The 14,981-nt window shown below is 43.7% G+C and overlaps 1 protein-coding gene across 1 annotated transcript; it reads right to left on the bottom strand.

Annotated features, from left to right (window-relative positions):
* Positions 1 to 1,229: 1,229 nt before the first annotated feature.
* Positions 1,230 to 8,811, bottom strand: SMIM34 (small integral membrane protein 34). Its single transcript, XM_058427186.1, has 3 exons — positions 8,757 to 8,811; positions 8,108 to 8,341; positions 1,230 to 1,723 (listed from the first exon to the last, which is right to left on the bottom strand). Exons 1-3 carry the CDS (start codon positions 8,809 to 8,811, stop codon positions 1,230 to 1,232), a joined length of 783 nt encoding a protein of 260 aa, XP_058283169.1.
* Between the last annotated feature and the right edge of the window lie 6,170 nt (positions 8,812 to 14,981).

The following is a 14,981-nucleotide window of genomic DNA, read 5'->3' as shown; positions in this document are numbered from 1 at the left end:
AAGTTCTAGAGAAGCGAAGTGATGTGTGACAGGACACCAGAGTGACTGATAATCAAACCCAGACTAGAGTTTGATTCTTCTGACTCCACAATTAATGCTTTTTTTCTTTAAAAAAAAATTTTTTTTTTTGAGACAGGGTCTCACTCTGTCACCCAAGCTTGAGTGCAGTGGCATGATCACAGCTTACTGCAGCCTCAACTTCCCAAGCTCAAGCAATCCTCCCACCTCAGCCTCTCAAGTACCTGGGACCACAGGCACATGCCTGGCTAATGTGTTTTAAACATTTTTTGGCCGGGCGCAGTGGCTCATGCCTGTAATCCCAGCACTTTGGGAGGCCAAGGCAGGCGGATCACAAGGTCAGGAGATCGAGACCAGACTGTCCAAAATGGTGAAACCTCATCTCTACTAAAAATATAAAAAAATTAGCCAGGCGTGGTGGCACATGCCTGTAGTCCCAGCTACTCAGGAGGCTGAGGTAAGAGAATTGTTTGAATCCAGGAGGCAGAGGTTGCAGTGAGCTGAGATTGTGCCATTGCACTCCAGCCTGGGCAACAAGAGCAAACTCCGTCTGAAAACAAAACAAAACAAAACAAAACAAAACAAAACAAAACAAAACTTTTTTTTTTTTTTTTTTGTAGAAACAGGGTCTCCCTAGGTTGCCCAGGCTGGACTCAGTCTTCTGGGCTCAAGTGATCCTGCTGCCTCAGGGTCTCTAAATGCTGGGATTCAGGCATGAGCCACCACACCCAGCTCCAGTGCTTTTTTTGACGTACCTAATTCTTTCAGTGAAAATGAAGAATTTCCAACTTCTGATATTAACAACTTTGGTCCTATATTCAAGCCAGAGTCTTTGAAATAAAATAGCCTTTTAAAACCATCTGTCTCCAAACCCTAGATGTCTCAGGTGAGCAACTAGCTGCTCAGTTTATGTGACTCTCCAGAAGTTGAATTTTAACCCAGGACCGACTCCAAGTTCACTCTTCTTTCCATGACAAGGGGTCACCTCCTTGTATGCCCCCAGGAGTCTCCCGGATTCCTCTGAGAACAGTGGACCGTGCTCCTCCCCAGAGCACAGGCTTTGCCAGTGAAGATTGAATTTGGCTAGAAACCGCTGCCCCGCTCTCTCTTCTCGAAGCACCTGGAAGCCTGAGAAGGAACTGGGTTGCTGGCTCTGGTCACAAACTAGCAGCCAGAAGCACCCCTTGTCAGCGATGCACCCCCAGTCCCCCTCAAGGGCTCCAAGTAAACCCAAAGCTGCTCCCCTCCAAGAAGTCTGGGGCCACCCTGGGGAAGGCCTCCTGGCCTTGACTCTCGGGGGTCTCTGGGGTTGCGGTTTGGGGCCCGCTGCTCCCGCCCGTTGCCCCCACGTGGGCCTGGCAGGGCTGCAGCACAGCTCTGTTGCTGATAGTCAGTGTGGAGCACTTGGCGACCTTGCCCTGGAGCCCTTTCATTTTGAGTTCAGAGGTCAGATTTGAGTAATAAACATCTTCTAAGGACTTGTCATTCTTTCTGAGGATGTTGCTGGCCAGCCGGAAGACGAAAATCACCGCGTAGATGCCGATGATGGTGAGGATATACCAGGCAGCGCTAGTTCCGTCTGGCACCTTCAGAGCCCTGGTGGAGTTGGTGTCATTCCTCCCCTCTGTGTGGTCACCCAGCAGGAGCCCCAGGAGGGTGCTGGCCTGGGTCTGGTTGGAGGCTTCCTGGGGAGTCCACTTGGCCCCTGAGAAACAGAGAGGTCCGGATGAGATCCAGTGTCCTAGGCTGAGGGCTGCCTGGCCACACCAAGGAGAATGGAGCCCTCATATCCGTGAAAACGTGGCGCTGCTCACAGAGGCCTTCTCTGAGGCATGAGCAGGAGCGTAACAACAGGTATGTCAATATATTTTTAAAAATCAAAAGAGTCCAAAACACTATTTTGTTGTTGTTGTTCTTGTTTTGTTTTCTGTTTTGTTTGTTTGTTTCTAGAGAGACAGAGTTTCTCTCTGTCACCCAAGCTGGAATGCAGTGGCATGATCATAACTTACTACAGCCTCAAACTCTTGGGCTCAATCGATCCTCCTGCCTCAGCCTCACAAATAGACATGCAGCACCATGCCGGGGTAATTTTTTTCTTTTTTCTCTCTCTCTCTTGTTTTTTTTTGTTGTTGTTGAGATGGGGTCTTGCTATGTTGACTAGGCTGGTTTTGAATTCCTGGTCTCAACAGCTCCTCTCACCTTAGCCTCCCAAGCACTGGGATTACAGGCAGGAGCCACTGTGCCCAGAAAAACACTAAGTTCTTGAATAAGAGACACGACATCATAAAGATGTCAGTTATCCCTCAGATAATTTATACAAGAAACATAATTGCAATAAAAACAGCAATAGGATTTCTTTGTGAAATCAATAAACTATTCATTTAGAAAAACCAACTGTTGGCCGGGTGTGGTGTCTCAAGCCTGTAATCCCAGCACTTTGGGAGGCTAAGGTGGGAAGACTGCTTGAGCCCAGGAGGTTGAGACCAGCCTGGCCAACATGACAAGACCCTGTCTCTACAAGAAATAACAAAATTAGCCAGGTGTGGTGTGCAAGCCTGTGGTCCTAACTACTCAGGAGGCTGAGGCTGGAGGATCGCTTGAGCCCAGGAGGTTGAGGCTGCAGTGAGCTGTGTTCACACCACTACATTCCAGCATGGGACCCTATTTAAAAAAAAACAAAAAACAGAAAACAAAAAAAAGAAAGAAAGTAAAAGAAAAAGAAAAATCAACTGTCAAGACTGATTAGAAAAAAAATCTGAATAAAAAGAATGATTAATGAATTAGCCTAGCGACAAATTTTAAATCAGCCAGCCATAAAAACTAATTTACCTTTTTTTCAATGAATGAAAGCTTTATATGCACACAGCCCAGCTGGGACTTGCTGGGCTTTGCAGAGTGTGTGGGTTGGGGGTTCTTCAGAACCAGGTACAACTCTCCCTATAAAACTACAACAGTGTGGGCATGGTGGCTCACACCTGTAATCCCAGCACTTTGGGAGGCTGAGGCAGGTGGATCACCTGAGGTCAGGAGTTCAAGACCAGCCCTGCCAAAATGGTGAAACCCCGTCTTTACTAAAAATACACAAATTAACCAGGCGTGGTGGCACACGCCTGTAGTTCCAGCTACTAGGGTGGCTGAGGGAAGAGAATCGCTTGAGTCCAGGAGGTAGAGGTTGCAGTGAGCCAAGATCAGGCCACTGCACTCCAGCCTGGGCCACAGAGCAAGACTCTGTCTTAAAAAATAAAAAAATAAAAAATAAAACTACAAAAGCTAAAATAGTGTGATGCTGAAAACACAGAGAAGCAGACCAATGAAACAGAGTAAAAACAGCATCAATAGTTAGGAATTAGAATTTGATAGCTAGCTAATAAAGGAGCATTTCTGATCGGTAGGAAAAGATGAATTATTCAATATGTAGCTTGGGGGAAATAGCATTAGATCCACATCTCTCTACCATATGACCAGATAAATCGGTCCAGATTAAAGAAAAAAAAAACAGCCCAGATAAATAAAATATTTTAACATAAAAAGTGAAATAATTTATAGTACTAGAGTACAGCATGGCAGATTTTTTCTTTATAATCTCAGAGTGGAATATTCTTTTAAGCATAACAAAAATTCAGAAGAAACAAAGAAGAAATAGAAATCAAATTCAACTACATAAAAAAATTAAGCTATTTCATACCATAAAACCAAGAGGCAAATGACAAAGTGCAATTTTTATCACTGATTTTCTAAATGGCCTTCAGTTCTGTAAGAAAAAGTTTAAAACTGCAGTAGAAAAATGTGCAAAAGATATGGACAAATAGTTCATAGGGAAAAAATGAATATTCAACATAAGAAGAGCTTCTCAATATCACTCATATAAGGAAAATGCGAATTAATATTATAACTAGATACCATTTTGTTACCTATTGGATTTGCAAATTCATGATGTTTCAGAATAAACTAACAAAAAAATGGCATTTTTGTTCTTTTGTCCAGCTGAGAAGAAAGGTGTCTAAATTGGAAGCAAAGGTGTCAATGACGTGGACTTGACTCCAGAAAAATTTTTTTTAAAGAAAAGAAACAAGTGCCTCTGCATTTCAGGGGGTCATGATTGGCATTTTTAAAATGTCAACAAATAAATGTTCATATCGACACTTGACATTTTTTCCAAGGAGAATTTTAATTGTATAATTGCTGGTAAATTCATGCAACCAACATGGAGGGCACACGGACGAGATCTATGAGCATTACAAATGCACTTACCTTTGACCCAGCAATTCTATCTCTAGGAATCTATCCTAAAGGTGCTCCAGAACATCTAGAAACAATATATGCTGAAGGTTAGTCATTGCAGTCCTGCTTGTGATGATGAATGCTTGGGAGCAGCCTGAATCGCACTAACTGAGGAACGGTGAAATACATTTTGGAACCTCCGTGCAGTGGAGTACTGTGCAGTCATAAAAAGCAATAAGGAGTTTTTTATGGTACTGAATGTTAATAAGTGAAAAAATAAGCTAATGGTGATATGCTCTGCAATGCCACTTGTAAAAAAGGGGGAAGTTATATGTTATTTGCTTGTAGTTTTTGTATGTATAGAACATCTCTGGAAGAATGAATAAGAAATTAGTATCTGCAATTGCCTCTGAGAAAGAAACCTGGGGGAAGAAGATATATTTTTCACTGTATGCCCTTTTATACACTTAGTACCGTGTATGCTTATTTTTGAAAAGAAAGAGTGTACGAATTGGTACTTTTCTGGTCTCCCTGGTGAAGTGCCCCTGGGTAAAGACGTTGTGTGCCCTTGTAAGACCAGAAGATTAAGATCTCATTTGCTGTTTAATTCAAAACTGTTTTCTCTGCTTGGAGAGCTGGTGGAGAAAATGAAACAATGAAAACCAGAGATGCAGAGTGCAATCCTGTGAGACGCTTCCCAGTGCGGTCTTACTGGCTCAAGCCCCCATTTCTTGCTCTATGTGAACACAGATGTATTTAAAAACACATCATAGGATCAATCTCGTAGCCTGCTGGGTAGAACAAAGGTGCTCCAAAATGCTTCCCATTTGATAGTTGTTTGTTTGTTGCTAATTCATTCTGCTAACGCCAAGACTCAGAGAGGCCAGTGTTTTTTATTATAGTTAGTTGCCAGAATGAGTGAATGAGCTTATTACTTTTAGATGAAGAAAGAAACTATTTAAAAATTACTTTTCAAACTACATGTGACAAAGCCCAGGACAAATGAACAGATTTAATTACATAAAATTAGTCACTCGCAAGAAACAACACCACAAGCATAAATTTACACCATTGTTTGGTGGAATAGTTTGAGACATTAAAGTAAGGAAGGTGAAAAATTCCCGTAATTATTACAACAAACAAACAGCAAATCAACCCAACAAGAACCCAATATCCTTATATTAGGGCAAGAGAACTTATTGAAACTCAGAACACATGTATAAACTCATAGAACTTTCTAGAAATTGTCATAGAATGATGCAATATATTCAAATACAAATAAAATATCCCCAACTACGAACTACACACAGAACATTAAATTATTGAAAAACCAGTCCATTTTCTATATGAAAGAAACTCACTATATTAATTACTGCAATACATTACATTTTATCTTTCTTACAAAGGTAAAAGTAAGTTAGGTTGTATCTTAATGGATAAACATATCCTGTAGAAGAGAGAAACTTTTTCCTCTGTGCCATTTTGTACTTGTAATTTAATGACGTGAAATATGTAAGTAAATCTCAAACTGCCCATCCTTGCATTGTAGCTGAGTACTCACATTCCATGGGGTGGTCTTGTCCTTGACTCTTGGAGGGGCAAGTTCAAGCAGCTACCATGCACAGAAGGGGAAGATGATGAAAGGAGAACTCCGTCTCCTAGGGAAGGATCAGTCCTACTGCGGTTGAGCTGCACTGAGTTTCCAGAGTGGGGAGTAATGTGATCTTCCAACAATCTTAGGGCAGCACCAAACAGAAACTTAGTAAGTGGATGACTTTGCTTTCATGCAGTTAATCAGAGGATCCGATTTGCTGTGTCTTCTGTTGCATCAGAACAGAAAGCACTTCCCAGCTTTGACTTGTTAAGAAGTTCTAAATAAAAACAATTTTTTAAAACGTGCTGGTATTAAGGAATCTCCAGCTCTCCCAGGTCCCATCATGAACTGAGGTGGCCAGAAGCTCTCCTTGAGGCTGGCTCTCAGCTTAGAGCTTGGATGGCTATTGAATTCCCCTGTGTTCGGCACCTGTTGCAGGTGTGGTAGATGGCCAGGTGTGCAGAGATCTGTCATCATAGGGCCAGGAAACTCCATGGTCAAGAGTCACCAGCTTCCTCTGGACAGTCTCCCAGATGAGGAAACCCAGACAGGAAGGAAGTGACACCCCCAGGGTGACATACCTGAGGGGCCTCGGGCTTTCCCTGAGGGGTCAGTGGGCATTGGGCTCCTGTGCCAGGTGGTGAGAAATGGCTCTTCTCTTTCCCAGAGTCACAGATCCCATTGGAGTTGAGGTAGGCTTAATTGGAAAGTGCTAGAGTAAGTGTCTGGGGGTAAAGTTTCCCCAGGAGCAGGGAAGGAAAAGTTGGAAGACTGGCAAGTTCAATCATCCAACCATTGTTTCCAGCTCCATTTCTTCCTAATCCTCACTCTAGGACTCTAACCTGCCACGTTTGTGATGGTTGCTGGTTTTTAAAATACAATTTGATGAAATTTCCATCACTGGGGTACTGGGTAAGTAAGTTATAAAATAAACCATATGATCCAGCAATTCTACTCCTGGGTATCTTCCCAGGAGAAATAAAAGCATAAGTTCACGCAAAAACTTGAACACACATGTTCAAAGCAGCATTATCTGTAATAGCAAAAAATGGAAACAACCCAAATATCTATCAACTGCCGAATGAATACACAAAATGTGGTTTATCCATACAATGGAATGTTATTCAGCAATAAACAGGAATGAAGTACTGATATATGCTATAACACGGATGAAACTTGCAAACATTGTGCTAAATAAAAGAAGTCAGTCACAAAGGACTACATATTGTAGGATTTCATTTATATGAAATGCCAAGAATAGGCAAATCTACAAAGATAGAAAGTAGATTGACTAGAGGGAGGGATTGGGGGTGATAACTAAGGGTATATAGCATTTTTGGAGGGGTAATAAAACTATTCTAAAATTGTGGTGCTGGCTGTACACAATCTGTGAATATACAAAAAAATTGAATGTATACTTTAAATGGATGAATTTTATGGTATATGAATTATATTTCAATAAAACTGTTAAAAATTATACAAGCTGGGCACAGTGGCTCATGCCTGTTATCCCAGCACTTTGGGAGGCTGAGGCAGGTGGATCACCTGAGGTCGGGAGTTTGAGACCAGCCTGACCAACATGGAGAAACCCTGTCTCTACTAAAAATACAAAAAATTAGCCGGGCATAGTGGAGCATGCCTGTAATCCCAGCTACTCGGGAGGCTGAGGCAGGAGAATTGCTTGAACCCAGTAGGCGGAGGTTGCGGTGAGCAGAGGTTGTGCCATTGCACTCCAGCCTGGGCAACAAGAGCGAAACTCCAACTCAAAAAAAAAAAAATTATAATATACATATACAATGGAGTATTACACAGCTGTGAAAAAGAATGAGGAAGCTATTTATGTACTGATGTATAAAGCTCTCTAAGGTGTGTTGTTAAATGCAAAAGGTAAAGAAGAGAGCATGTTACCATGTATCAAAAATTGAGAGGAAGAATACATATATCTGATTTTGCCACTGTAAGCATTTAAAACACCAGTGGAATGTCCAAGAAATTAAGAAGAGGAGTTACCTATTGGAAGAGAGAACCAGGTAGATATATGGCAGGTGTGGGAGGGAGAGCCCTCACTAAATATTTTTATGCTTTAAATATTTTTAACCATATGTGTATTACCTATTCAATAATAAATGCACCCATTTGTTAGATATCTTTGTTGAAGATTCATTTGGCTCCTGCTGTCTCTTGCTATGGGATGGACCGTGGCATGCCCCCTCTGCCACACAGACAAGGGGTTTGGACACTGACAGTGGGAGGTGGGAGGGGAGAGCACCTGACCCGTGTTAATAAGGGGCTGGTGGCAGTGATGAGGGCTGGGAGTCAGGGCTCTGGCCCCAGCCACGTCCTTGCTGCATGACCCTGGGTCAGCCCCCTCATCTTTGTGAGCCTCAGTTTCCTCATCTGCGTGGTGAAGGTGGTGAAGGATGAGCAGGATCTTATGTCCTTGGTCCTGAGAAGGCAGGACAGAAGCCTGGGGCTCTGTGTGGGAAGAGCCGCTCTCTGGGGAGGTATCTGAACAGATGAGGGAGAGCACACTGGGCAGCCAATGTGCCAGAGATGGAGGCTTTGGAGAGTGTGTCATTTGTGAAGTCAGCAGAGTTAACATTCAGCTCAGGAGGATGTTGGCATGAGATGTGGGGAATCATAAGTTACAAAATAATCATGAGACAGAAGGAAAGATGGCCTTTTGTTGAGCAGCCATTCTGCTCCACGGAAAGTCCTGTCTAGTCCGCGTGTCGAAGGGGCACTGATGTTAGGGAATAGATCTGTGTCAAGTGCTTCCCACACCTCCCAGAATCCTGCGAGGCAGGAGAATTATCCCCATTTAAAGAGAGGACACTCAGGCTTAGGGAAGTGACTGGCCCAATGTCCCATAGCTCATAGGTGCCAGAGGTGGGTCATCCACACCAAAGTCATTCTTCCATACCCTGAATGTCAGCTTCACGCCGGACCCAGGATCCTGTGTGGTGAACTGTCTCCATCACTTCCCTAAAGGTTAAATCATAAACTCTCACTGACAAGGCATATCCACGACCTTAAACTCTCCCTGTTGGGCAAAACCAATTCTGATGTTAAAAGGCAGGATAGTGGATACTTTTCAGGGGAGGGTCAATGACGAGGGCATGAGGGGAACTCTGGGTGCCGGTCATATTCTGTTTTACAGGTTTGTTCAATTTGAGACACTTCATAGAGCTGCAGCCTTGTGCACAGGCACTTTTTTGTATGCATCGTCTGCTTCAATATAAACCTCTTCCTGTTGTCTTGTTTTTTTTGTTGTTGTTGTTGTTGTTTGTTTGTTTGTTTTTTCTCTCTTCTTTTCTTGTCTTGCTCTGTCACCCAGGCTGGAGTGCAGTGGTGTGATCTCGGCTCACTGCAGCCCCCGACTCCCAGGTTCAAGCGATTCTTCTGCTCAGCCTCCTGAGTAGCTGGGATTACAGAGGCGTGCCACCACACCCGGCTTCCCTGTTGTTTCTTTAATGTAGAAAGCCCTGATAGATGGTGGGAAAACAAAGTTTAAGGTATTCATGGAAAAATGCAAATACTATTTTTAAAGGATTCTATATCTGGCCACATGGTGCCATCTCACAAAGAGTGTCCCTGTCCCTTGGGGGAGAGCGGTCAGGACCACGGTCAGTGTGGGGCCCTGCAGCTGCCTGCTTCCCTATGCCGTGTGGATGACGCCCGCCTCCGGTCATTCCCCTGTGCTTACATAACAGTGAAATGGAACAACCTGTATCAGCACGAGGGCCAAGAATTTTCTTCTGACTTGTGGATACCTCCTTCCTTAGGCCTCTGATTCAATCTAGACAAATATTGCCCTGAACGCAACCAAGCAAAGCCACTCGCCTGGTAAATATTTGTATGAGCTACAGTTCTGGGAGAATGAATTCCAATATCCTGCAATCCCCTTGACATCAAAGACCCAACTCTCCCAGAGGGCAACGGCTTTTTTTTGTCCACTGAGAAGCCAGTCAGCTTCAAAGAAAGGTGTCTAAATTGGGAGCAAAGGTGGCAATGATGTGGACTTGACTCCAAAAGAAATTTTAAAAAGAAAAGAAGTGACTTTGCATTTCAGGGGGTCAGTATTGGCATTTTTAAAATGTCAACAAATAAATGTTCATATCCACACTTGACATTCTTTCCAAGGAGAATTTTCTAGAGGAGGCAGACCTCATCAGTCAGCTCCGATGCCCTGCAGTGCAAAAAGACATTAAAAATGACGGTGAAGGACCCCTGTGGAGAACAACTGAGTCTCTTCCTTGCCCTGCGTCTCCAGATAAAGGATGCCCTGCATCCCCTCCTGGCTAAGAGCACAGACTCCAGAGGCTTTTCCCTCTGCTGGAGGTCAAAGAGGCATCGCATATGTTTAAAATCTTTAATTTATATATCACCTTTGTCCTTCCTTTTAACTTCATTTTTCTCTTATCCAGCATTTAGGGACTCATCTCTAGGGAGGTTCAAAGAAAGCTCATGGCCTTTAGAACTGGAAGAACCATGTTCCAGTCGGGACTTGATCATTTACTAATTGTGGGATTGCAGCCAAGTCACTTCATCCCTCCGCTGTAAAAAAAAAAAAAAAAAAAAAAAAGGAATAACATATGATGACATTTGTGGAATGACTCCGCAAGCCCAAGAGGGCAAATATTGTCACAGCTCATTTCTTCTCTCAGTTAATTACTTGCGTCCTCGGCTGCCTGGCTGGCAGGACAACCTATATTCACCTCCCTCTTAAAGCCTCCCAGGTTGGCCAGGACTCCAAGTGGCTTTGTCCAGAATGAGTAGGGTGGTTGGCCTGGCGTCCTCAGCCAATCAGAGAGGACTAGCATCTGAGCACTCCTCTGTGCTGTTGCTTCTAGCTGCCACATGGGGCCACTGTTGAACACCGGCCTGGTGCAGTTGGCTAGATGATGCTTCAGGGTCTTCTGAGACTTCAAGAATGTGCCCACAGGGAAGGCATTAGCTCTAAACACTTGCCTCTACTAGTTTACGTCACAGAACAGACAGACAGACAAGACTGTTCTGCTCCCTCCACTCTCTCCTTTTCCTAGCTTCAGTCCTGGGGAGCTCAGAAGCTACAGTTTGTTTTTTGTTTTTTTTCTTGAGGGAGTCTTGCTCTGTTGCCCAATCTGGAGTTCGGTGGTGTGATCTTCGCTCACTACAACCTCCATCTCCTAGGTTCAAGCGATTCTCCTGCCTCAGTCTCCTGAGTAGCTGGGACTAAAGGTGCCTGCCACCATGCCCAACTAATTTTTGCATTTTTAGTAGAGCTAGGGGTTTCACCATGTTGGCCAGACTGGTCTCGAACTCCTGACCTCAGGTGATCCACCCACCTCAGCCTCCCAAAGTTCTGGGATTACAGGTGTAAGCCAAACCACCTGGCCAGAAGCCACAGTTTACAAATCTGGGGGGTTTGGAGCATGGGAGCAGAAACAGAAGAGTCCCAATGAAAGGAAGATACCAGCTGAGCTGCCCACTCTCCCAGCTGCAGTTCTCCTGCCCACAGCAGGCCCTAGCTGGGACAGGGAGGAGCCCTAACCTTAAATCAAATTCAGAATTTTGTTTATGACATAAGACTGCACATCTTAATTACTGAATTAAGACTATATTTTCCAACCTATCATGACTATAGGTGCAGGGCAAGATCAAACTCCAAGTGCATGTAGGGCCCGCAGAAGAGATTTAAAGAAACAGTGGAGGCAGAAATAAAGCTGTGTGGTTATCAGATCCCACGAGTCTTGTCTGCTCCGGAGTGCAGAGCCACATCTCAAGCAGAGTTAGCAACAAGGGAGAGTTTACTGGTTCATGTGAGGAAGAGAGAGGAAGGGGAGGGCTAGCCAAGGGGCTGGATGCAGGAAGGAGGATCCCCAGGGTTCTCTGTCCCCCTCCTGTCTTCCATCTCTGCCTCTCTCTGCAGCCTAATTTCCCCCGACTGCAGAGAAGCACACAAGCTGTGGCACTTGGTGCTCAGACTCACACCTCAACAGTTCCACCAGTAGATGGCAGAGAGGTACTTTCCTGCCTGTTCAGCCAGGAAAATCCCAGGGCACAGCTCTGACTAGCCTAAGTCAGGAACCTGCTGTGGGCAATCACTGTAGCATTAAGATGGGGGCCAGCGATGGAGCCGGTCTGCAGCACATGCTCAGCAAAAGACAAAACCCGCCTGTTTTAGATCACTCCGGCTGCATCACAGAGTGTGGATTGAACAGGCACAGAACTGGAGGCAGAGAAACAAGTTAGGCAGCTGCAGGCATAATCCAGGCAGGAGATGACAGTATTTGAAAGAAGGAGTGGCAGCAAGTCTGGAGAGAAGTCAATGGATCCAAGAGATTTTTAGAACGTAGAATGTGCAGAGCTTAATTAGTTGGTGCAGTGGGTTGAACGGTGTCTCCCTAAAAGATATGTTCACCTGGAACCTCAGCATGTGACCTTATTTGGAATAAAGGCTCTTGCAGAAGTAAGTAAGGTGAGAATCTTGAGGTGAGATCATCCTGGATTACAGTGGACCTTGTATCCAATGGCAAATGTCCTTATAAGAGACAGAAAAGGACAAGAAAGAGACACAGGGAAGAAGGCCATGTGAAGATGGAGGCAGGGATTGGAGTGATGCAGCCTCAAGCCACAGAATGCCTAGAGCCACCAGGGGTTGGGAGAAGCAAGAAAAGGTCCTCCCCTAGAGCCTTCTCAGGGAGTAGCGTCCTGCCAACGCTTTGATTTTGAGCTGGTCTCTAGAACTAAGAGACACTAGACATCTGTTTTTCTAATCCACCAAGTTTGTGGTTATTTTGATGCAGGGCAGGCAAGCCCCCAAATTGGGTTATAGCCTGAGAGGGTTCTTGGCTTCATCCAGGAAGGAATTCAAGGGCAAGCTGGTGGCATTAGACAGCAACTTTTGTTGAAGCAGCAGTGGACAGCAGCAGCAGAGGTCCTGCTCTTTGCAGAGCAGGGCTACCCCAGAGGCAGTGTGCCCAGAGTAGCAGCTAGAAGGCAGTTCTGTAGTCCTATTTATATCCTTTTAATTATATGCAAATTAAGGGGCAGATTATGCAGGAAATTTTAGAAAAAGAGTGCTAATTTTCAGGTTGTCGGGTTGTTGCCATGGAAAGGGGCCACAACTTCCGGTGAACTCCATAGTATGTGGCACACACTGGTGGGAGTGTCCTATGGAAAGGTGCTTCCGCCCTGTACCTGTTTTAGCTAGTCCTTAATATGGTCCAGTATCCGAGCCCTGCCTTTGGAGTCAAGTCCAACGTCCTACCTCAATTGATGATAGCAGTTTCTGAAAACTAACACATGTAGATATAAATATAAGTCCTTTTTTTTTTTTTTTTGGAGACGGAGTCTCGCTCTGTCACCCAGGCTGGAGTGCAGTGGCACGATCTCGGCTCACTGCAAGCTCCGCCTCCCGGGTTCACGCCATTCTCCTGTCTCAGCCTCTCCGAGTAGCTGGGACTACAGGCGCCCGCCACCACGCCCGGCTAATTTTTTGTATTTTTAGTAGAGACGGGGTTTCACCGTGGTCTCGATCTCCTGACCTCGTGATCCGCCCGCCTCGGCCTCCCAAAGTGCTGGGATTACAAGCGTGAGCCACCGCGCCCGGCCTAAATATAAGTCCTTAAGTCTATCATTATTATGCATATCCTATAGGGGAGTCATCGCGAATAAAACTGAACTTATTGTGGTTCATTCATTCAGATATTTATTTAAAAATATTTATTAAAGCTTACTGTCTGCCAGTCCGATACTGCACTAGGTAAGTGCTGGGGTTACAAACAGAACAAGATAGACAGATTAGTTGCCCTCATGGAACTTATATCTAGTGGGAAGAGAAGTAAAAAAAAGTAAGCAAGCAATAAATAGTAAAAAAAAAAAAAAATACTGGGATTTGAGCCATAAAAAAAGAAATAAGATGTAGAAATCGGCAATAAGGAGGTTGGGGAGAAGATCCTTCTTTAGAAAGAATTGCCAGAAAAGGTGGTTGGGATAGGCAGAAAAATTAGTAATATTCCTCTTTTATCTTCACCTATATTAGATGATCAATAGATATTTCCTGAAAAACGAAGGACTGAGTATATTATAAGAAGGTATGACTAAAAATAATCACCAGAATGAATTGCTAACAAGCACATGAAAAGATGCTCAGAATCATTAGTAACGAAGGAAACACAAATTAAACCACAATGAGATACCACTTCACACATAAAAAGGAATTAACAGTTGCTGGTGAAGATGTGGGGAAATGTCATATTTCCCCACAGCAGCCATCATACACTGCTGGTGGGAATATAATATGATGCATCTGCTATGGAAGAGAATATAGTGGCTCTTCAAAAAGTTAATCACAGAAAGCCTGGGCATGGTGGCTCCCGCCTATAATTCCGGCACTATGCTGAAATAACAGAAGCACCCCAGTTTAGTCAGAAATAAGACACAATTACCCATTATCACCACCGCCATTTAGTATTGCACTGGGGAATTACCAATTCAATTAGACAAGAGTGGGGAAGAGGTACAAAAACTAGAAAGAAGGAGGCAAAAACAATCATTGACTGTATGATTGGAAAAAATAAGAGAATCAATTGCAAAACCATTAGAAAGAGCACGATAATTCAGGAAGCTCAGGGGGGCACGAAATAAATGTTTTTACAAAACAATATCCAAGAATCTATATTAACAACACTATCTTTGAGATATAATTGAATAAAAGATTCCATTTACAATAGGAACCCCCAAAGATAGAACACCCAAGAGTATAATAAGTGCACAAAATTTACACAAAGAAAATCTAAACGACAGAGGGACAAAATGGAAGATTTGACTAAATGCAAATATATTTCCTAATCTTGGGTAGAAAGACTCATCTGTATAAAGATGACAATCCTCCCTGAATTAATCTATAAATTTAGTATAATTCCAATGGAAATTTCCCTTGTTTTGTTGTTGTTGTGCTGTTGTTGTTTTGTTTTCCAGACTACACTGAATGCCAAATATTCCATTTAGTGATTTTCTTCTTCCCTTTTCCTTTCTAATGACATATTTTGTGCTTTTCAGACCCGCCTTTCTTTCTCTTGGTACCAATGAACAAAGTTCCAGCTTTAAGGCTTGAAAAATCACAGCAAAGTTGCAGCAAAATTAAAAGGAAAAAAATGTTCCT

Source organism: Hylobates moloch, unplaced genomic scaffold (assembly GCF_009828535.3).
Source record: "Hylobates moloch isolate HMO894 unplaced genomic scaffold, HMol_V3 SCAFFOLD_14, whole genome shotgun sequence".
NCBI classification, from domain to species: Eukaryota; Metazoa; Chordata; class Mammalia; order Primates; family Hylobatidae; genus Hylobates; species Hylobates moloch.
This window is presented reverse-complemented; position numbering and strand designations above follow the sequence as displayed.